Genomic DNA, 17,981 nt, shown 5'->3' with positions numbered 1-17,981 from the left:
CTCTTAAGGGGTAACTCCTAGTTAACAGCATAACCATGGGCTGGGGTCTGGTTTATTTCAAAAGAGTGGTTTGTGAGCAGGGAATTAGAGAAGCATATATGTACTAATCAATGAAGTAGGTTGCTAATATCTATGTCCATGTATGATGCATACATGTGTATGGGGTACAGGTAAATCACATGTGCCTGTGTCCATGTATTTTACAAATCCAGGTATTTGTACAGAGTACATGCTAGAGAATAGCACTGTCAGTAAAGTTTCATCTACTGTAGCCACCTGCTATGCTGACAGATCCTAGAGATAAAAAAATATTTTGGAAATCAGATGAACCAGTAAAATGGCTGCTCACAAAATTTCCATCTTGTAAGCATGCTGAAATATTTTTTCCTCACTGTTTATCAAAAAAACACATTAAAGAGTATCACCTAGAAATAAACACTGCTCAATCAGTGAGCAGTCTTGATTAAACCCAGATAAGCAGATTTCAGAACAACTGCTGTTATGTGTTAGTGAATCTTGGACCATTGGGCAAAGCTCCAACAGCAAAGGAGTTTTTTGGAGGTGATGTAGTGTTACTGTGCCCTGCACCAGGGGAAAGGGTGAGATACAAAAGAGAGAGAGATAGTGCAGGGTTCCTTGTGCATCTGAATAAGAAAGGCCTGACAACAAATGGCTTAATGAGACAACTGCCTGAAAGAGATTCATAAGAAAAAGACAAACAGTGAGTAAACTTTACATCCTTTCAAATGCTGGACACCTCACATTCATGCAGCACAGAGAGAGCCAAGGATAGCTTTGCCCATGGTATCCTGAGCAGAACAGATCCAGTTCATGAAGAGAAAACTTTCTCTTTTGGCCATTCAAACTATCTTAAATGCCTCTTATTATTCTGTCTTATTAAAACAGATACCTCATTTAGCCATCTGTTGTCAGGTGTTTCTCACCGAGATCCAAAAGGAGCCCTGCACCAACCCTCTTCTACCTCTCCCTGTCTCCTTCCCCACTGCAGAGCATCCTCATACCCTTGAATTCTCTGAGGGCTAAAAATGGGAGTCAAACAATACCATGACATATTGTTTCAGTCCCAGCTGACAAACACTGAGGTTACACAAAAGCAAGATCCTTGGAGGGTTGCGAAGAAGAGCCTTGGCAGAACAGCTGGAACAACAGAGAACTTACACCTGGCTGTGTGGTTTCATATAACACCTTGAGATTTATCACAGCAGGATGTGAACTACAATGGAAAAGGATGGGCATGTGAACTCCCAATACATGTCAGCAATGATGCCTTGTAAATATGAAAAGTGGGTCTCTGTGCAGCAGTAAACTACCAGAAAAGTGTAAAAAGATTGATAAAACAGACTTCCCATTCTTAAAAACTCTTAAAAGGCTATCAGCTTTGAAGATGTAGGAACAACAAAAAGGTATTTCAGAGATGAATAAAAAAAAGTATGTTGTATACTAACCTGAAAAAAAATCTCTAAAATTATTTACACAAGACTTTACGGATTTTCTGGAAGATGACCTATAATAAGAAACTATTTTACAGATAATTTAACCAGAATTTTCGGCCAATTTTAGAGTAATCATAACAAATTATAAGACATTATAATATAAGTTTGATTTATAGGCTACTTGATCATATGTTATGAACACTGGTTGGCTGAACAAGACTGACAGCCAATATACCAGGATGACCAACCTACGTGATTTCCAAAGGCAGGAAGACTACTTGTTTCAGATCACCCTCTGAAATCATCACTATTTGCTTTCTTCCTGTTTTGTTGGGGTTTTTTTCCCCAAACTAGAGTTTTCAAAATTTCATGGGTACAAACACGGCTTTTGTATTGACATCAGCGACAGGTTGGCTGGCAGCCTCCTGTAGAGAGCTCTGCCACGAGAGCAGGAGGCAAGTTTTGCTGCCAAAGAGAATCTTCTGCACAAGAAGACTATTACAGCTGCAATCAGCTCCATACAAACATTTCCAGCCAATAATAGGCAGGAAGGAAACATGTTTCCCAACCACTAAGAACCACTGTGGCCTTTCTAATTTTAGTGGCATTGCTCTGTGAACAAGCCTCACACCCCTCATTTCATCCCTCAGAATCACGCAGCAAGGCAAGGATACACAATTTGTTCCAGCTGGATGCAGTGTGAAAGCCTGAATAAAGGGATTTTATGCGGATGAATCATGAGGATTTAAGACGTGAGGTCCACACACTGATCTGCGTTCCTGGAGAAGTGGTGCTACACTGCAACATGCCTGGGCTCCTGTGAGAACAGCAGCCTCAGCCGTTCCTTGCCTTTGGCATTGTGGGGAACCAGGCTGACAATCCTGTCATCACCTCTTCTAGTCAATGCTGCTACCTGCTCTCTGCATCTGTCTGCGCGGGGCGGGTACGGAGATAGCATCTGTGCCAGCAGGGGCCGCAACTTAAAAGAGTTAAGCAGCTGTTTTGCCTTCTTCTGAGCTGCCCTCAGAGAGGACTTTATACCAGGTGAGATGATCCTGTCCTTCTTAACATTTTTGTATTCCACACAAAACCAGAACAAATAAACATAATTACAGTCACAGCTATACTCTTAAATGAAACATGCCCAGGACCTTTCTCTGGCACTGAGGTTAACCAGAACAAAAAATCTCACATTAAGCTCTCCCAGTCTCAAAAACAGTATGACTGCATGCTGACAGCCATGTGGGAAGGTTCTTGGATCACACTAGAAAGGTGCCCAGAGACTACTGAAAAAAGCTGTTTAGCCAAGACCAAGTCCACACTAGGGATCATTCTAACATTCTAATTTACCAGTGTAAATGATCACTTTCCAGTGCCTAAAAAAATTCACTAGTACTACTATTTAATTTATTAGCATTGACATAGACATAAAGTTTCTCAGTCATTCATTGAAAAACTCAATTTTGCAAAGTACCGAGTATATCTGACCTTGATCCAAGGAAGCAGTTCAATAAAAATTACTTCTCCAACAAAAAGACGCCTTGTACCATTTAATATTATTCCTGCTCTTGAATGGAATGTCCAGATCAACCTGTAATCACTCTGAAGAGCAACTGCTGCTCAGTAATTTCAGGAAATGTTACTAGGAGAATCCCATTAGGAAAAAAAAAAAAAGCATCCAAAACTATAGAGTTCACTACAGGTAAGGATGATCTGGAGCTTTCCTAGCATGCCTTTTGTTAATAAATCTCAGCTTCCAAAGTCCACTGTTCTTATAGTGACAATTCACTGCTGCTGGATTAGGACAGAAGGCTTCTTGAACCTGGACTCTGTCACTCTGCTCCTGAACTTCAAGGGATGTGCTAAAGGCTCATCTTTGCCTTTTGCTTCAGAACGGTTCTGGGCACATGGCATCTGGCTGAAAACTCTTCATGGAAATGCAGTCTCAGAACTGCCCCTGTCCCAGATTACTGCAGACTTTTCCCATAGACTCTCTGTTGTTTTGGGATCAACTTTCCCAAAGACTCAATATCATTATATACTTGTATCCATCACTGCTTAGGGAAAGATTGTAAAAACATGCAAAGACATACACAAGTTTTGCAGACTTTCTAAAAACACTGTTTGTACCTCACCAATACAAATTTTAAAAAAATACATACACACATGCACATATACACACATATATACGTATGTACACATGCAAACAGATCAATGCAGAGAGACATTAATAAAATCTTGGCGTCACTGTCTTTGCTATCAGTGACCATTCTGTGGGGTTAGAACAACCCTTGAAAGGCACAGAAATCATATCTCTTATCTGCTTTCCACAGTCTGTATTAACTATTGAAAGACTTTCCATGTTTTCGGTTCAGTTACATGTCCTGACCTGATTCTGTTTCGTTAGGTGATCTAAACCTCCCCTTCACCCCCCAAAGTACATGCTTTCCTTCCACAGTTATTGTGGGCCTTGAATTCAGATTTGCATGCTTGTTTTCCTGCCCAGTGGGCATCACCTTGTCAAGGACATGCTTATTTAAATGGACAACTATCAAATCTCAACACTCCTTGAGTATTACCTCTTCTTCAGATACAAGATTTCCTTCCACTGTCCGCTGTGGTTTTTAGTTCAGCATGGAGACCAATGCAAGTAGAAAAGGCAATAAAGTCTCATACTTAAAAACTGAGTTTGACAGGGAGGATCCTCAGTATCAAACAGAATTTATAAACTGTACACAAACTTCCCTTGATCACCATAACAGCCTAAGGAGAACTCAATTAAAGTCACTGGAGACATCCCTAAGGAAAATTACACTCCTATACACAGTATTTTAATTGGAGGCTGACAGTATCACAGCAAAAGTCAGGGCTTCTCCACTCTGCTTTTATAGTGGATGAGGAGCAGATGGTGCTTCAAAACTCCCAGGTTAGTGCAGCAGGCTGGTTTACTATATAGCAATCTGGGGAGGAACAGCTCATCCTCATGCTGAAAGTTTACAGGAAAGTCTAACTAATGACCCTTGGGCTGCAGGTCACTTATCTAAAGAATGCCAGTATCCATTCCTAGGAATTAGGTGATTTTTGCACACTGTATTTGCTAAAATGTAAGTCACTATTAATTAGTTTTCACAGGTTGTCATATTTAGGATAAATGAGGCAAGGACTCTCACTTAAGATGCAATTTAAAAATATATTGAATCCATTTTGCAGGTGATGAAGGGGATTTATATCCTAGAACAGCAGTTAGGATAAAGCAGCTTGATTAATTCATTCAGTAAACCTGCTTTTAGCACTGGATGGATTAGCCCGGGCTGGCACTTTTTGCAGTTTAATTGTACATTTATTTTCAATTATTTTCTTAGCATCACTCCACTGCTTCCTGCAATATCTTCTGCATACTTCAGACACTTCCTCCCTCCCTCCCTCTCTCCCTCCCTCCCTTTGTCATCTTCAGTTTTTAAAATATTTGTGACTGTTGCTGTACCTGACAATAGGCACCACTTTGCCAATATACGTGTTTCATTTTTTATCAGCTACAGTGTGACAAGAATGCAAGTACTTGAACACAGAGCTAAATTTATATGTAATCTTAAATCATATATATTCAAATAAAAACTACAAGAGCAGGTTTTACACTTTCAGGGTTGCATTTGCATATAAAGCCACTGTTTCCCCCAGGTCTTTCTCCCTTTTATAGCTCTCAATAGCAACATTTCAAATTCTCTTTTCATTAGTGAACATCCATTTGAAAGGGAAAAAAACTACATATCACAAAAATACAGCATTCTCTTGAGTTACTTGAATTTAAAAAATGCTTTTAACATATTTGAATCAGATCTGTCTAGGTATATGAAAAGATTATGCTGAGAGTTTTGACTGTACCATTGACACGGTGACTTATTCAATAAGAAACCAAACACGAGTGAAGTGGAAGCATAATGGATTGGATGTATTTCTTCAGAAAGGAACCATAAAACTGACTGTAGGAGCAATGACTATAAATCATTATATAAATATGCAAAGTCCCTTTTTTCAATATGCTCATAAATGGAGCATTTCCAAGACAATAAAGCTATCTGTAGGAATGCACACAACAGTGGCGGATCCCTTTCTCCTTCAGTTCAATGTTTCAACAGAATTCTCCTCCTCATAACTACTTTCTTCATTACTATGTATACTTGCACGTAGTAGTCTGAAACTCCAAAATTTTTTGGAGGAGATGAATTCCAGCTAAATTCCTTAAAGAATGATTCTGTGCCAAGACTGATCTCTCCTCTCCCAGATGCTATCATGACCACAATGAGTAGGTTCCTTCCCAGGCAAGTAGGACCGAAGAGTTTTCTTGAAGCCACAGTGCCTGGCACCCACTCTGAGGGCAGAGAGGGTATCACAATCTCTCAAGTACAGCTAGACAGGCTCTATAAAGAGCCAACTGAATACTTACTGTGTCCACACAAGTAACAACTTGTAGCGTGTGTAGTTGTGTGTTAGGGTAAAAGTTGCCAGGGCATATTAAATCCCCGTGTGGTTGTCTTAACAACTGGGTGTGAAGAAGCAAGAATCTCTTTTTTAGCCAAAACAATTCTTTTTTCCACTTGACTATATTCATCTCTCAGAAAATAAAATTATCAGTACAAAATACCTTAAGAGGAAGAACTTCTTTATTAATACCGTAGAAGTAAGCCATTGCTTGTGTCCATGAGCAAAGACCTGCTACATTTCCACACACTTTTTTAGCAGTCTCAAGATTATAATCCTCCATGTCCAAATAAGGCTCTAAAAGCTCTACAGTTTCTTCTGTAATTGAGTCCTAGTCAATAGAAAGAAAAAAAATTAAAATGGGGTTTTGAATAAGGTCTGCTTCACAGAAGCATTTTTATTTTTAAAACCATGGGGTATCACTTCTTGCAGAATAAATTAACAAAGCAACACTGTTGCCTTTCACTCTTGTAAAGGACAGATTAGTAGTTTTTTGTGAACTCCTGAAAATAACTCCTACTTCCATTGCAACAGATTGACTTGAGCTGGCATTTAATATCCCTATTTGATGCATAGGATTTACAGACGTTATTAGTGCTCATAGCTCCATGACAATTTAGCTGTTCTAAGTTATTGCTGCTACAACACTGCACCTTTTTCCCTTTCCCCCTCAACCAGATGTCCTTGCCCCATCTTTAACACCCTCACCAATGCTTAGTGATGTAATTTGGAAATGGTTATGATAGAAATATAAGTCAGAAAACTACTGAATAATTTTCTTCCATTCTAGTTCCATAAACAAGCTCACCATGGAGTCAGACAGGCACTGATGTGAACACAGCTAAAGGAACCAAACATGCAGCTTTCGGAAGGAAAAGGGTGAAACTGCAATGCACTGTCTTCACCGGAGCTAACCCTTTTCCTTAACCGTAAAAGAAATTTCTTTCAGCTGTTAATCTAATCCCAGGTTTTTTTTCCCCCCCTCTTTCATGATCTGCTGAGAACATGAAAAGCCAGATCTTTGATGATGGTGGTTAATCTGTAATTATGTAAGTGTCAGGAGAAAATGGAATTCATCTCCTCGAGCAAGGTAGAGAGTAGAAGAGCTTATACAGGCTAAAAACGACTGCTTAACAATAGACATGTTAAGAATCATCCCTTTTTTTGGCAATGTATTAATGCCTTTCTTTTAATGCATCTAAAAATCATCTGCTATTCATACCGTCAAGCAATTTACCCTTTTCTTGTTTTTCTGCACAGCAGAAAGGACTGCCTAGTACTTACCTGATCCTTAGCTACTCTAATAAAAGACATTCACTATATTACTCCCAAGATCAGCCATGGTGATGTTTTCACTATGATCGTTTGCTAAAATGTAAAATAGTGCTGGACATAAATCTTGACTTCTTTATTCTCCTACTCAAAATAATGACCTAATAAGCTGGCAAAGGTGAAGCAAAGATCAATCAGCAATGGCCTAAACCTCTGTTCAAAAGCTTGGAAAATATCATGCTTTTCATTACAAGTAATTAATTTTCAACTCAATGAACTTCATCCACTAATTTTCATTGCCTAAAAAATATTAGGAGAAAACAAAAATCTCACAAACAAGTAAGCAGTGTAGTCTACTCAGAACTCCAGACACAATGAGCTTTCTTGTCATATATACTCAAATTGAGACATGGAGCAGGAGGATAGCATGTCAAGGACCCCATCAGGGATTGAAGCAGTCCAGTATTCTACCCCACATTGGTAAGTATCACTTCCTGCAAGAACTTGGTACCACAGAAGTTGTTCTGACTCCTCTGAGTTAAATGTGCTGCCAACTACAAGCAGGAATACACAGACTATTAATAAGTACCAAAACTGGAAGTCTTATTAGACAGAAGCTTGAGTATGAAGTGCATAATTGGTCCTTGCTGTCTTAAAACTAATTTTCTCTTTCTGTTTAGAGAAGATAGAACTTGGAAAAGTGACCAGACTGACAGCCCCAGGAAAAAACTGTCTACAGAGGCAGTGCAAGTTTCCACAATATAGCTCTCTGGGAGAAATGGCTCCTGGGGATAGTGAGAATGATACTCACAACAAAAACACTCCAGCAGCTTAGAAAAGGCATCAGCAAAATGCACAGCTAAGTAGATTAAACATCAGTGTACAAATGAAAGTAAGTTCTACATCACTGTAGAAAAGCCAGGTTTTGCTGAAATCTGCTTTGTCTCCTGGATTATAAAGTTGGGCTATGATTCTGCTATTTCATATTCTACCCTAGATCTTTTTCTGGTCCAGCTACCTGTGACATCTTTCTTCTCTTCCCTATGGAGAATTTTCCATCGTCTCGCTGCAAAAGTTTGTGTCCTCACAGAAATAAAAACCTGTTCACTTGTAATTTTCTTACAGTTGATAATAAGATTATTCTTCATTTCACTATTTTTCTAGTGAAAGAACTCCAAAAGTTCCCAAACCATCTCACTACCTTTCCTGCTCATTTTTTTCTTATTTTCTGCTAGTTCCACAGCATATTGGAGACATAACTGTTGAGTGCCTTATAGGCAAACAGGCCTGGTGAGCCATTTGAAAAACCAGGAGTGGGCCCCTTTAAGGCAAATCCCTACTTAGATACAGGAACTGCCTGAATAAGATAACACTAAGCTTCTCAAGATTTGGTCTAGTGCTTGAGATACTTCTGTATGCTAGAAGCCACTGCATGGAGAAAAATTACTGATATAATGAACCATGAAAATGAAGAATAGTCACAAAGTATCTTCAACTATAGATAGACAAAACAGTTTTGAACTGCCTTTGACGGTAGAAAACACTTTCATGTGAACTCTGAAGATGGTTATTGAAGCTTTAGTGCCCCTATTAATGACTTACCTTCTGAAAAGTAAGCAACATGCTGAGAAATCCTGAATTATTCATTAGCTTCAGAGCCTCAGTCCATGATGGCTTCACACCTGGGTGCTCGTGATCTAGTGTCACTGGGTCTATCTTCCTTTGGAATAAAAGCAGCACGCAGTCCATGATCCGCATTATCAGGTGAGGAGGTTTACCCAGTTTGCGAACAGTTGCGATGTCAGAAGGTTTTATTGTCTGAAAAATTATAGAAGAAAATAGTCCTTTTTAAGGAGTCACTCAATTGCAAAGAAAGATGTTCTTTCAGGAGGAATGTATATGTAATGCAATTCCTGGAGGTTTGCAGGTCACTCAGAAGCACTACTGCAGAAAAGCCCTAAAGGTGGTCCCACTCTACGACTGCTTTATTACCTGACAGCAGAGTACTGCCCACCTTACCTCTTCCCCTCTTCAGTTTTCAGGGGCTTTTCTACAAGGATTCACAGGCCGGTGCCATTCTTTCAATCCTCTTTTTTCACCCCAAGTTAGAAGCACAAGCCATATTATTGCACATAATAATCATTAACTACATGCATGTTCAGCATATATTTCCTTCTGACCTGCAGGGCTGCCTTGGCTTCTTCCAGTGCAGGTCTTGCAGCTTCAAGCTTCTCTTCTGCTGCTGCTTTATCAATGGCAATGTCATCCACAATAGCCTGAGCCTTGTCTTTCACTGTTTGCACCTGCATTTTCACTTTTTCTGCAGCATGGGCTTTCATAGTTACTTCCAATAAAACTTCATCAGCTTTTTTTGAAGCTACAGCCAAATCTTTCTCCTTCATAACCAATTCTTTGGAAAGTTGATTTACAGAAACCTCAGCTTCCATTAGTTTTGCAAGACCTGTCGTAGAAAAAGTTCCATTTTAGCAACAGGAAGACCTATGGAGAGAGTAACCTCACTGGAGCAATGGGGATATTTTAAATAAGTTGTTCAGATTCATATTTAGGAACACCAGTGGGCGATCTCATTGGTTGAACACCAAAATTAAGCAGGGGAAATTTGGGGGGGGGGGGGGGGGGGGGTATGCATAAAAGCCTCCAGAATCTGTCACTTGATCACTTGATCAATTGTTTATATTCTTATATATGAGATGGAGACTAAATATTAAACACACACACTGAAAAACAGCACTGCGAATGACACTCTTAACAATTGTGTGTGAAATTTCTGAAATCCATGAAAACAAAAAGTACTAGGCTGTACTCTGTACAAAACAAAGAGAAGGAACCTGGCAATGAAAGTGAAGACACAAGGAGAGTAGGCTGAGCTTCTAAAGTCAACATTACATGGAGGTCCAGATGAGATGGGGGTAAAAAAACCTACAGATTCTTGAGCAATACAATGATCCAATAATTTGAATAAATTATGAGAAAATCTCTTAAGCACAAACATCCTCATCTATAAATGCATGCATCCAAATGAATCATATTTTTCTAACTCAAAAACCCCCATAGTTGTCCTTCCAGACAGTCAACCACCCTTTCACTTTGGACATAAATATACATAGGTCAGGTCTGCAATTGTCAGTGGTGGGAGAAGAAAGAGTTTAAGTTTACATTCACTTCCAAACAGCATTCAATTTAGGAGACTCTTTAATTGTTTACCATGTATGACCAAGTGCACAGCAATATTTCTGAAATTTTACCTTTGGCATATACCTGTTTCTTTACAAAATACTTCAGAGGGACTGAATATGAGCATATAATTACATTTCAACAATTTACTATTGGCATGCTTACATGTGAAAACTAGGATCTCAGTAGTTCCTCAGCATACATACATGTCAAAGCAGGAGTTTCAGGTATTTTAACTGCTTACTATTTCCAAAACTCCTCTCTAATATGCACATTCATAAAGTACATTGAAACAAAACTTCTGCGTATTTTCTAATCACACATAACACAGCTGAACTCATATATGAGTCTGCTTCCAAATGAATGTGAGCTCACAATCTAAATTCATACTTTTACATCCTTTTATTCAGATTCTTCTCACCCTTCTAAAAACAAAGAAAGAAACAAAAATCAAGAAGCTTTTACAGTACCTGTTCTCATGCGCTCAGACAAACTTCCAAGACTGGCAAACTTCTCTTTGTAAATAGCTTTGTAGCCTCCAATGAAGGACAGGTAAGATTTTGGTGTTACAAAAGTTCGTCTCCTGTATCGTTCAAAGTATTCAACACATTTTTCAGCTACAATATCTTGAATTGTTCCCATTGTGTTAACAACACTCTGTTTCACTTCATCTGTGCACTCAATATGGTAAGAAGCTAAAAAATGCTGTGCAACTGCCACAAGAGCATCTTTAGGCCAATGCTGGAACCAGTCCATGGTACAGCCTGAAATCAGACCTGGAAATTTGAGTGCATGAGATCTGAATTTTTCCCCAACAGGAGAAAAACAAAGAACAACATGCAAGTTTTTCTGAACTCGGGCAATAAAGTAATTATAAAGATTTTCACCAGTGGGACTAAGTCTTGGGTACTCCTTCTTCATTGCTGGAATCAGGTCTTGTGTGATTTCACCTATTTCATCTCGTGCAAAAAGATTTGAGACTTCACCTGAAGCCAAAACATTGTTCATGTACTCAAGAAAAGATTCATCTCTGACTTCATTGTCTGTCAATATAAAGACAACACCCTGTCCTTTTTGCCCAGCAGTAAGGTACAACGTTTTCAGATCATCCAAAAGGTTGCTGGTGGCATATGTTCTGGAATAGAAAAGGGTTAAGGAAAGAGAGAACAAGAATTACAGATCATCTTAGGAGATATGTATTATCTGGATCAGCTTCCTTAAGGCAATAAAAAAATCTAAATAAGAAATTAATACCATAGCACCTGGTTACATTTTTTAGGTTTCTTTTTCTTAAACATTTTCCCAAAGTGGATGCTCAGTAACACAAATCATGTGAAATGAGGTAAAAGTCAACAAAATAATGTGCTAGGAAAAAGTATGGTGAGAGCAAAACTATATCTAAGGCAATTATGATGCTGTTCTGTATCCCCATGGTTTGCAGACGTAAGTTCTTTGTTAGAAATAGGTTAATACAGCAGGATTAAGTTGTCAAGTAGGTTCTGATACCTGTAACTATTACGTAAATACAGCTGGATTATCTTCTGAACATATGGAGAGCAGGTTAAAGGAAATCATTAAGAGACATAAGAGAATGAAACTAAGGGGTTTATTGTGTTATATGGCTTAACTAAAATTAAGCCCAGAAATGATGTTTGAACATTATCACTTGGGCTGATCAGCTCTTCTGCTAATGGAGACCATGACTGGTTCTGTTGTTATGTGTCTTATAGCTGGTGCATACTGTAAGATTCAGATGAAGTCCACACAAATTCAACAACACTTTTCAGATTGTGCAATATAAAATGACGTAAAGTAAGGCTAATAAAATGGCAGGTTTTGTCCCTAGCCAAGTAAAGTTGAAATTAGAAGCCTCTTTTCTTTGTAACCAGCCTCTTATTTCCAAGAGTCTCTTCAAAGAATCTCTTCAAAATCATAAGTAATTCATGCAATACACACATGAGCCATTCTTCATATATTAAATATGCCACACAGGAAGTGTCCCAATTCTCTTTCAGCTCCATCTTATTTCTGCTCTATAAATACCCATAAAGCAAGCACTGCAAAGCCTGGAAAACAATCCAACTCTTCAGTTTGTATGTATCAGCTACAGTTATTACAGTGATTTGTGGTATTCTGATAGGAACATAAGAATTTCTCTACTGAGTCAGAATAGCAGTGTATCTGGTTCAATATCTACCAGTTATGGGAAATTATACGTAGAGACAAAACATGACCCAGCATCCACTCTTCACTACTAATTTCATTTTTTTCTCCCTCCATATTCATTGCCATATATTTGTCTCATCAGTCTGGGAAATCTAGGGATTCTGTTCTATCACTCTGGGTTTTTTCTTTCCCTCTTTTTGTTTGTTTGTTTGTTCTCAGTGTTTCTTTCTTCTGCTTCTGGGACACAGGAAGAGATTGTGATATATCTTTCTTTATCTTTCCTTTCATCAGAAGCCTCATACCATTATTCATAGATCTGATATATCTTGCAAAAGAATATTTCTCAGCATTTTAAATAGTTTGCAAAGGAGAATACACTCTGCTGGTCTTCATTGCTAACCCCTGTAAACCCTATGTCAAAAGAGACACAGAAGGAAGGCAGTAGCTACTCTCTTTCACTTCAAATTTCTATAAATTACAGAATTCCATCACTACAAAATATTAACTCATTGACATAAATTATCATATTGCAGTTTGGCTATATAAGACCAGAAATACAGTTTACAATGAGGGATAAAATGTTTGAGACGTTTGCATTTCTTTAAGCTGATTGTGAGGAGTTCATTTCAATGACAAATTAGGCAGCAAATGTCCATGTACATGGCATTGTGTTACCTTGTTAAAGTAATATGAAAGCTCTCGTATCCAGCAATGTATGATGCTAGTCTGGTCAGACTCTGTTTTCCAGATCCAACCACACCCACCAACAATGCATTTCCTTGTGGAGTGCGAATAATCCGTGATATTTTAATCAAATGGATGATTGCATCCTGTGTATTGAGAGAAAAGGGGATGAAGAGATGCAAAAATGATGCATTGCATAATCAATTAGAAGCATGTCACTAAGCAACTGCTTCCCAACAGTTAGATGGCTTCTCTGGAGCCTATGCCAAAGACACAGTCCTGTACATCCTGACCCATCAAAATCAGCAGGAGATTTCCCCTGACTTCAGTGGGCAGCAGGGCTAGCCCAAGAGAAATGTCCCTGTATCAAGCTTGTATGAAGCAATGTCAAATGCACAGTTTGTCATCAGCAGAGCTGAGGGCGTGCCCCTTAGGGGGCAGAAAGAAAAGCAGAAAGGACTCCTCCAGCCTTTTAGCTGACCTGTTTACATGCTCTCTAAATAGACTGACAAAAGTAAAATCAAGGGCACTATAGGCATTTCTTATTCAATTGCTGTAGTTATCTTGGGGTGAGAGCTAATCTGAAATGCCCTAAAATTCGATCAGACCACCCAATCTAAAGTTGAAGTAAGCATTGTGCATCAAGACCTTTGACAAGGAGGTAACATTCAGGAAAGCAAGATGACTTTGTGTGCACTGTATAAACAACCTAGTTGCTCTGCACCATCTCCAAAATAATGTGATAGAAACATACGAGATCTATGTATCACTAAGTGCAAAAGACCAGGCACTTTTCTGTATTAATACAATTACAAGCAGTAATACCTTGAAAAATACTAAATCCATCTTTGATCCTCTGACAGTTTCATTGTACTGTTGCATGAACATCTGTAATCTTTCAGCCAAGCAATGCAAAGATGGGATAGGCTCATAAATTTTAGGAGCCTTAAACTCTGCATCATCAGGTTCATCTCCAGCAGTCTCTGGGACATCACGCAAGAAATCCACAAAGTATAATTCCGTGCATTTATCATGTCCAAACAGATTTTGACCGTGTTCCTCAGAAACAATCTACAACAATATATTAAGGATTGCTTTAATAATGAAATATGTCACTGGCGTCTTTCTGTGGAAAATATGAAAATACTATTTGCTTACCTTCCTCATCATATCTTCAAACCAGTCTTTATCACTTTGGCTGATGAACCTGTCTGCAATAACACGTCTGCACTCATGCTGGAATAAGGCTACCAAAACACTGATGCTCTGGCAGACATCAGGGGTAACTGTAAGTATTCCTTGCCAAATACGACTGAGGTCTCGTAAATTGAAGATGTAATGAAATTTAGCTGGAGTTGGTAACATCTACAAAATAATGTCATTAAATATACTTGAATAACTGCTAAATGATAATATTTTCTACTATTATTAAGTGTAAGCGAATGATATTTTCACAGACTTCAGTCTTATGTTAAAGCAGAAATACAAGCTTGGCATTTAAGAGACAACTGTAAAAGGAAAAAATGACAGTAGCAACAGCCAGGTCTTTACTTTCACACAGATTTCAGAGAAAGAGGGGAAGGGAAGGGAAGGGAAGGGAAGGGAAGGGAAGGGAAGGGAAGGGAAGGGAAGGGAAGGGAAGGGAAGGGAAGGGAAGGGAAGGGAAGGGAAGGGAAGGGAAGGGAAGGGAAGGGAAGGGAAGGGAAGGGAAGGGAAGGGAAGGGAAGGGAAGGGAAGGGAAGGGAAGGGAAGGGAAGGGAAGGGAAGGGAAGGGAAGGGAAGGGAAGGGAAGGGAAGGGAAGGGAAGGGAAGGGAAGGGAAGGGAAGGGAAGGGAAGGGAAGGGAAGGGAAGGGAAGGGAAGGGAAGGGAAGGGAAGGGAAGGGAAGGGAAGGGAAGGGAAGGGAAGGGAAGGGAAGGGAAGGGAAGGGAAGGGAAGGGAAGGGAAGGGAAGGGAAGGGAAGGGAAGGATTTGAGAAAATGGTATTTTGTGAAATAATAAATATAAATATTGTAAAATTTTTATAACCTACCAAAAGCTACATTTTCTCTAGGAAAAAATTAATTTGTAGTAATAAGCACCAGTTCTGTTGAATATATTGATTAATAGTGAGTAGTAAGTAGTTTCATTAGAGGTTCCTCTATTTCTCTGTGTAAACCAATTATAGGCCTACAGTGAGTTGTTTGTGAAATTCTGACCAACCTTTTCTGGACAGGAATTTTACAAATCTCTATTTTTCCACCACTCTCCTCCACTTTTCTCAGGAGAAGAACAAATTTGACACACATATCTACGCTGTAGTTATGTTTTTTTCAAATTTCATTCTATATCTATTTTTTTTTCTCTTTCAAAGCAAAATTCGCCCCAGGAATTGCAGTCAAATGTTTTTAACAGTCTGTTTGAAATGGAAAAAGTAAATATTTATAAATTACCAAATACCAGATTTTATGTGTTTTTAACTGATTCCCTCTCTGCCAAATTTGACTTCTTTCCTAAAATTCAGATCTTTAAATTGCTCACAATCACAGAAGATTCCTATCTAATTTTTAATTTCTGGTTCCTTGTGCTCTCAACACTTTTTCAGCTGGAAGATCTCTCAATCTTCCTATCAGCTATGCTTACCATATTATATGTTTATAAGGTGATGCTTATATCAGCTACAGAAGACACTGCATATGATTAGGATTTTCATCAGTAACTTGGTGCTGAGAGCAACCAATTCAGAACAGAGGCATCAGCCAGCAGTTATACCCATAGGTCACAGCTTCACAATATGAAATACTAATGCACACAACAGTACAAAAGGCCTGGGTCAGATGTTTCAAGGGCTTAACAGATAGAATTTTACCTTTGCTTTTGTCATTTGCCAAACCTTGCGACTTGTAGACACTAGTGCTGAAGCCAGTTTACACACTTCTGCGGGGAAATGTCGCTGTTCACAGAAATAGCCCTCAGCTATTGTTTGAAATATCTTATCAATAGAGGAAGTAGAAGGCAGTGTGCAGTTGAAGACGGTGAACTGGCGTTTCAGGCGCTGTGGGATGTCATTCCGACCACCCCCAGGGTGAATCATAGCAGCTACAAACTGGATGTCAACCACATTTGTGAATTCCCCTGGCTTCTCCAAACTGTAGAAACCTTTCTGTTCCATCAGCTGTCTTACAATCTCATTGGTGATCTAAATATAGCCAAGATTAAAAAAAAAAAAAAAAAAAAAGTGTTAAGTGTTTCAAGGTTGTCAACATGCAACATGGCAACCAAGCACTCAGATGCAGTGCATTGGCTGCATGTAAGCTTCATGTGCTAAGTAGTTGTGGACATGAAGTCAGACATTCAACTGGGTTTGCATGATTTCAATTTAAGAAAAGACAGCACTTTCAATTTTCAATCCAGACTATATCTTCAGGTTGACACAAGTGCTTAGATAGTGACAAAGAATGGTTAATTTAGCACAATGTGCAGTCACACGTCCACTTGCACAGAGGCACTGAGTACAGACCTATAGTGGAAGCAGGGAAATTGCTTTTTCTCAGCAGATTTTTTTTTAATTTAAGTCATATTTTCAGAGTATAGGTCTATAAGTATTCTTTCTTTGATACCTCAAGACATCTTGCTAGTCTTTCATGTCAGCTTGCTAGTCTTTCATGAGATCATAGAATTGTTTAGGTTGGAAAGGGCCTTTTTAGCATTGAGTCCAACCATTAAACTGGTACTGCCAAATCCACCACTAAGCCATGTCCCCAGGTGCCATATCCACACCTCTCTTAAATACCTCCATGGATGGTGACTCCACTGCTTCCCTGGACAATCTGTTCCAGGGCTCAACAGCCATTTTGGTGATGAAATTTTTCCCTAATATTATTCCCTAAACCTCCCCAGTACAACTTGAAACCATTTCCCCTTGTCCTATCAACACTGACCTCACTACAACCTCCTTTCAGATGGTTGCAGAGAGCAATAAGATCTCCTCCAAGCTTTCTTTAGTCAAGGCTCAACAACCTCAGTTTCTTTATAAGTCTTGTTCTTTAGACTCACCACCAGCTTAGATTTCACGTAACAGTAACTGCAATTTAAAGTCAAGAGCAAATCAAAGAAAAACCTCTGAGTGTTCCTTGGATTTGCATGCTTCCTTTCCCAGATTGGTTCTCAGGATTGCTAGTTTGGAAATCCTACTAGCTTTGTATGCAACCAAACCAAAAGGCTTCAATACTACAATGATTGAACCAAGTGGCTTGACACTGTCCTTGATCTTTTGGAGCTGACAGTTTATTAGTCATGTCAAAAACTGGCTTGGGGAAATGTATTTAGTAAACATATTTGTTCTAATCCATATTATACCTTTTTTCTAACCTATCCCCTTTTTTCAACCCACAGATCAGTATTTCCATCAGCAACAATGGTAAGACTGCCCCCTCCCAAACGTTAATATTTTCCTTTTACCTGATCACCCCATTTGTTAATCAGAGGCATGTTGATGTCATCAATAAAGACAGTCATTTTCTTCCCTGCTGGAGGGCCGTGTATAGCACCCATTCTTTTGCCTATGTAACTTTCTATGCTCCTTTGGAACATATGTGGCAGAGTGGCAGAGGAAAAGTTTAGGCATTTGGTCAAGTGAACATCGGGATCATACTTGCTTGTGTAATTCTGCAAGACAAATCACTTTTAAAAGTGCATCAATAACTCCAGGTGAATTAAGACAAAAGGAGACACAGATGCCCAGCAGCTCTGC

At 39.0% G+C, this 17,981-nt stretch overlaps 1 protein-coding gene across 5 annotated transcripts in view; it reads right to left on the bottom strand.

Moving 5' to 3' along the window:
• Positions 1–17,981, bottom strand: part of LOC134551067 (dynein axonemal heavy chain 5-like) — a 152,061-nt gene that overhangs the window by 52,442 nt on the left and 81,638 nt on the right. For all 5 annotated transcript variants that reach the window (XM_063398183.1, XM_063398171.1, XM_063398174.1 and 2 more), the window contains 9 exons: positions 17,690–17,896; positions 16,098–16,427; positions 14,409–14,615; positions 14,076–14,321; positions 13,242–13,396; positions 10,871–11,535; positions 9,386–9,666; positions 8,808–9,023; positions 6,097–6,264 (listed from right to left, as the gene is read on the bottom strand). In XM_063398183.1, coding sequence (XP_063254253.1) covers positions 6,097–6,264; positions 8,808–9,023; positions 9,386–9,666; positions 10,871–11,535; positions 13,242–13,396; positions 14,076–14,321; positions 14,409–14,615; positions 16,098–16,427; positions 17,690–17,896 — 2,475 coding nt within the window. The remainder of the gene's footprint in view (positions 1–6,096; positions 6,265–8,807; positions 9,024–9,385; positions 9,667–10,870; positions 11,536–13,241; positions 13,397–14,075; positions 14,322–14,408; positions 14,616–16,097; positions 16,428–17,689; positions 17,897–17,981) is intronic.

This window comes from Prinia subflava, chromosome 1, assembly GCF_021018805.1.
Source record: "Prinia subflava isolate CZ2003 ecotype Zambia chromosome 1, Cam_Psub_1.2, whole genome shotgun sequence".
NCBI lineage: Eukaryota > Metazoa > Chordata > Aves > Passeriformes > Cisticolidae > Prinia > Prinia subflava.
The sequence above is the reverse complement of the archived record's forward strand: the minus strand, read 5'-3'. Positions and strand labels throughout refer to the sequence as shown.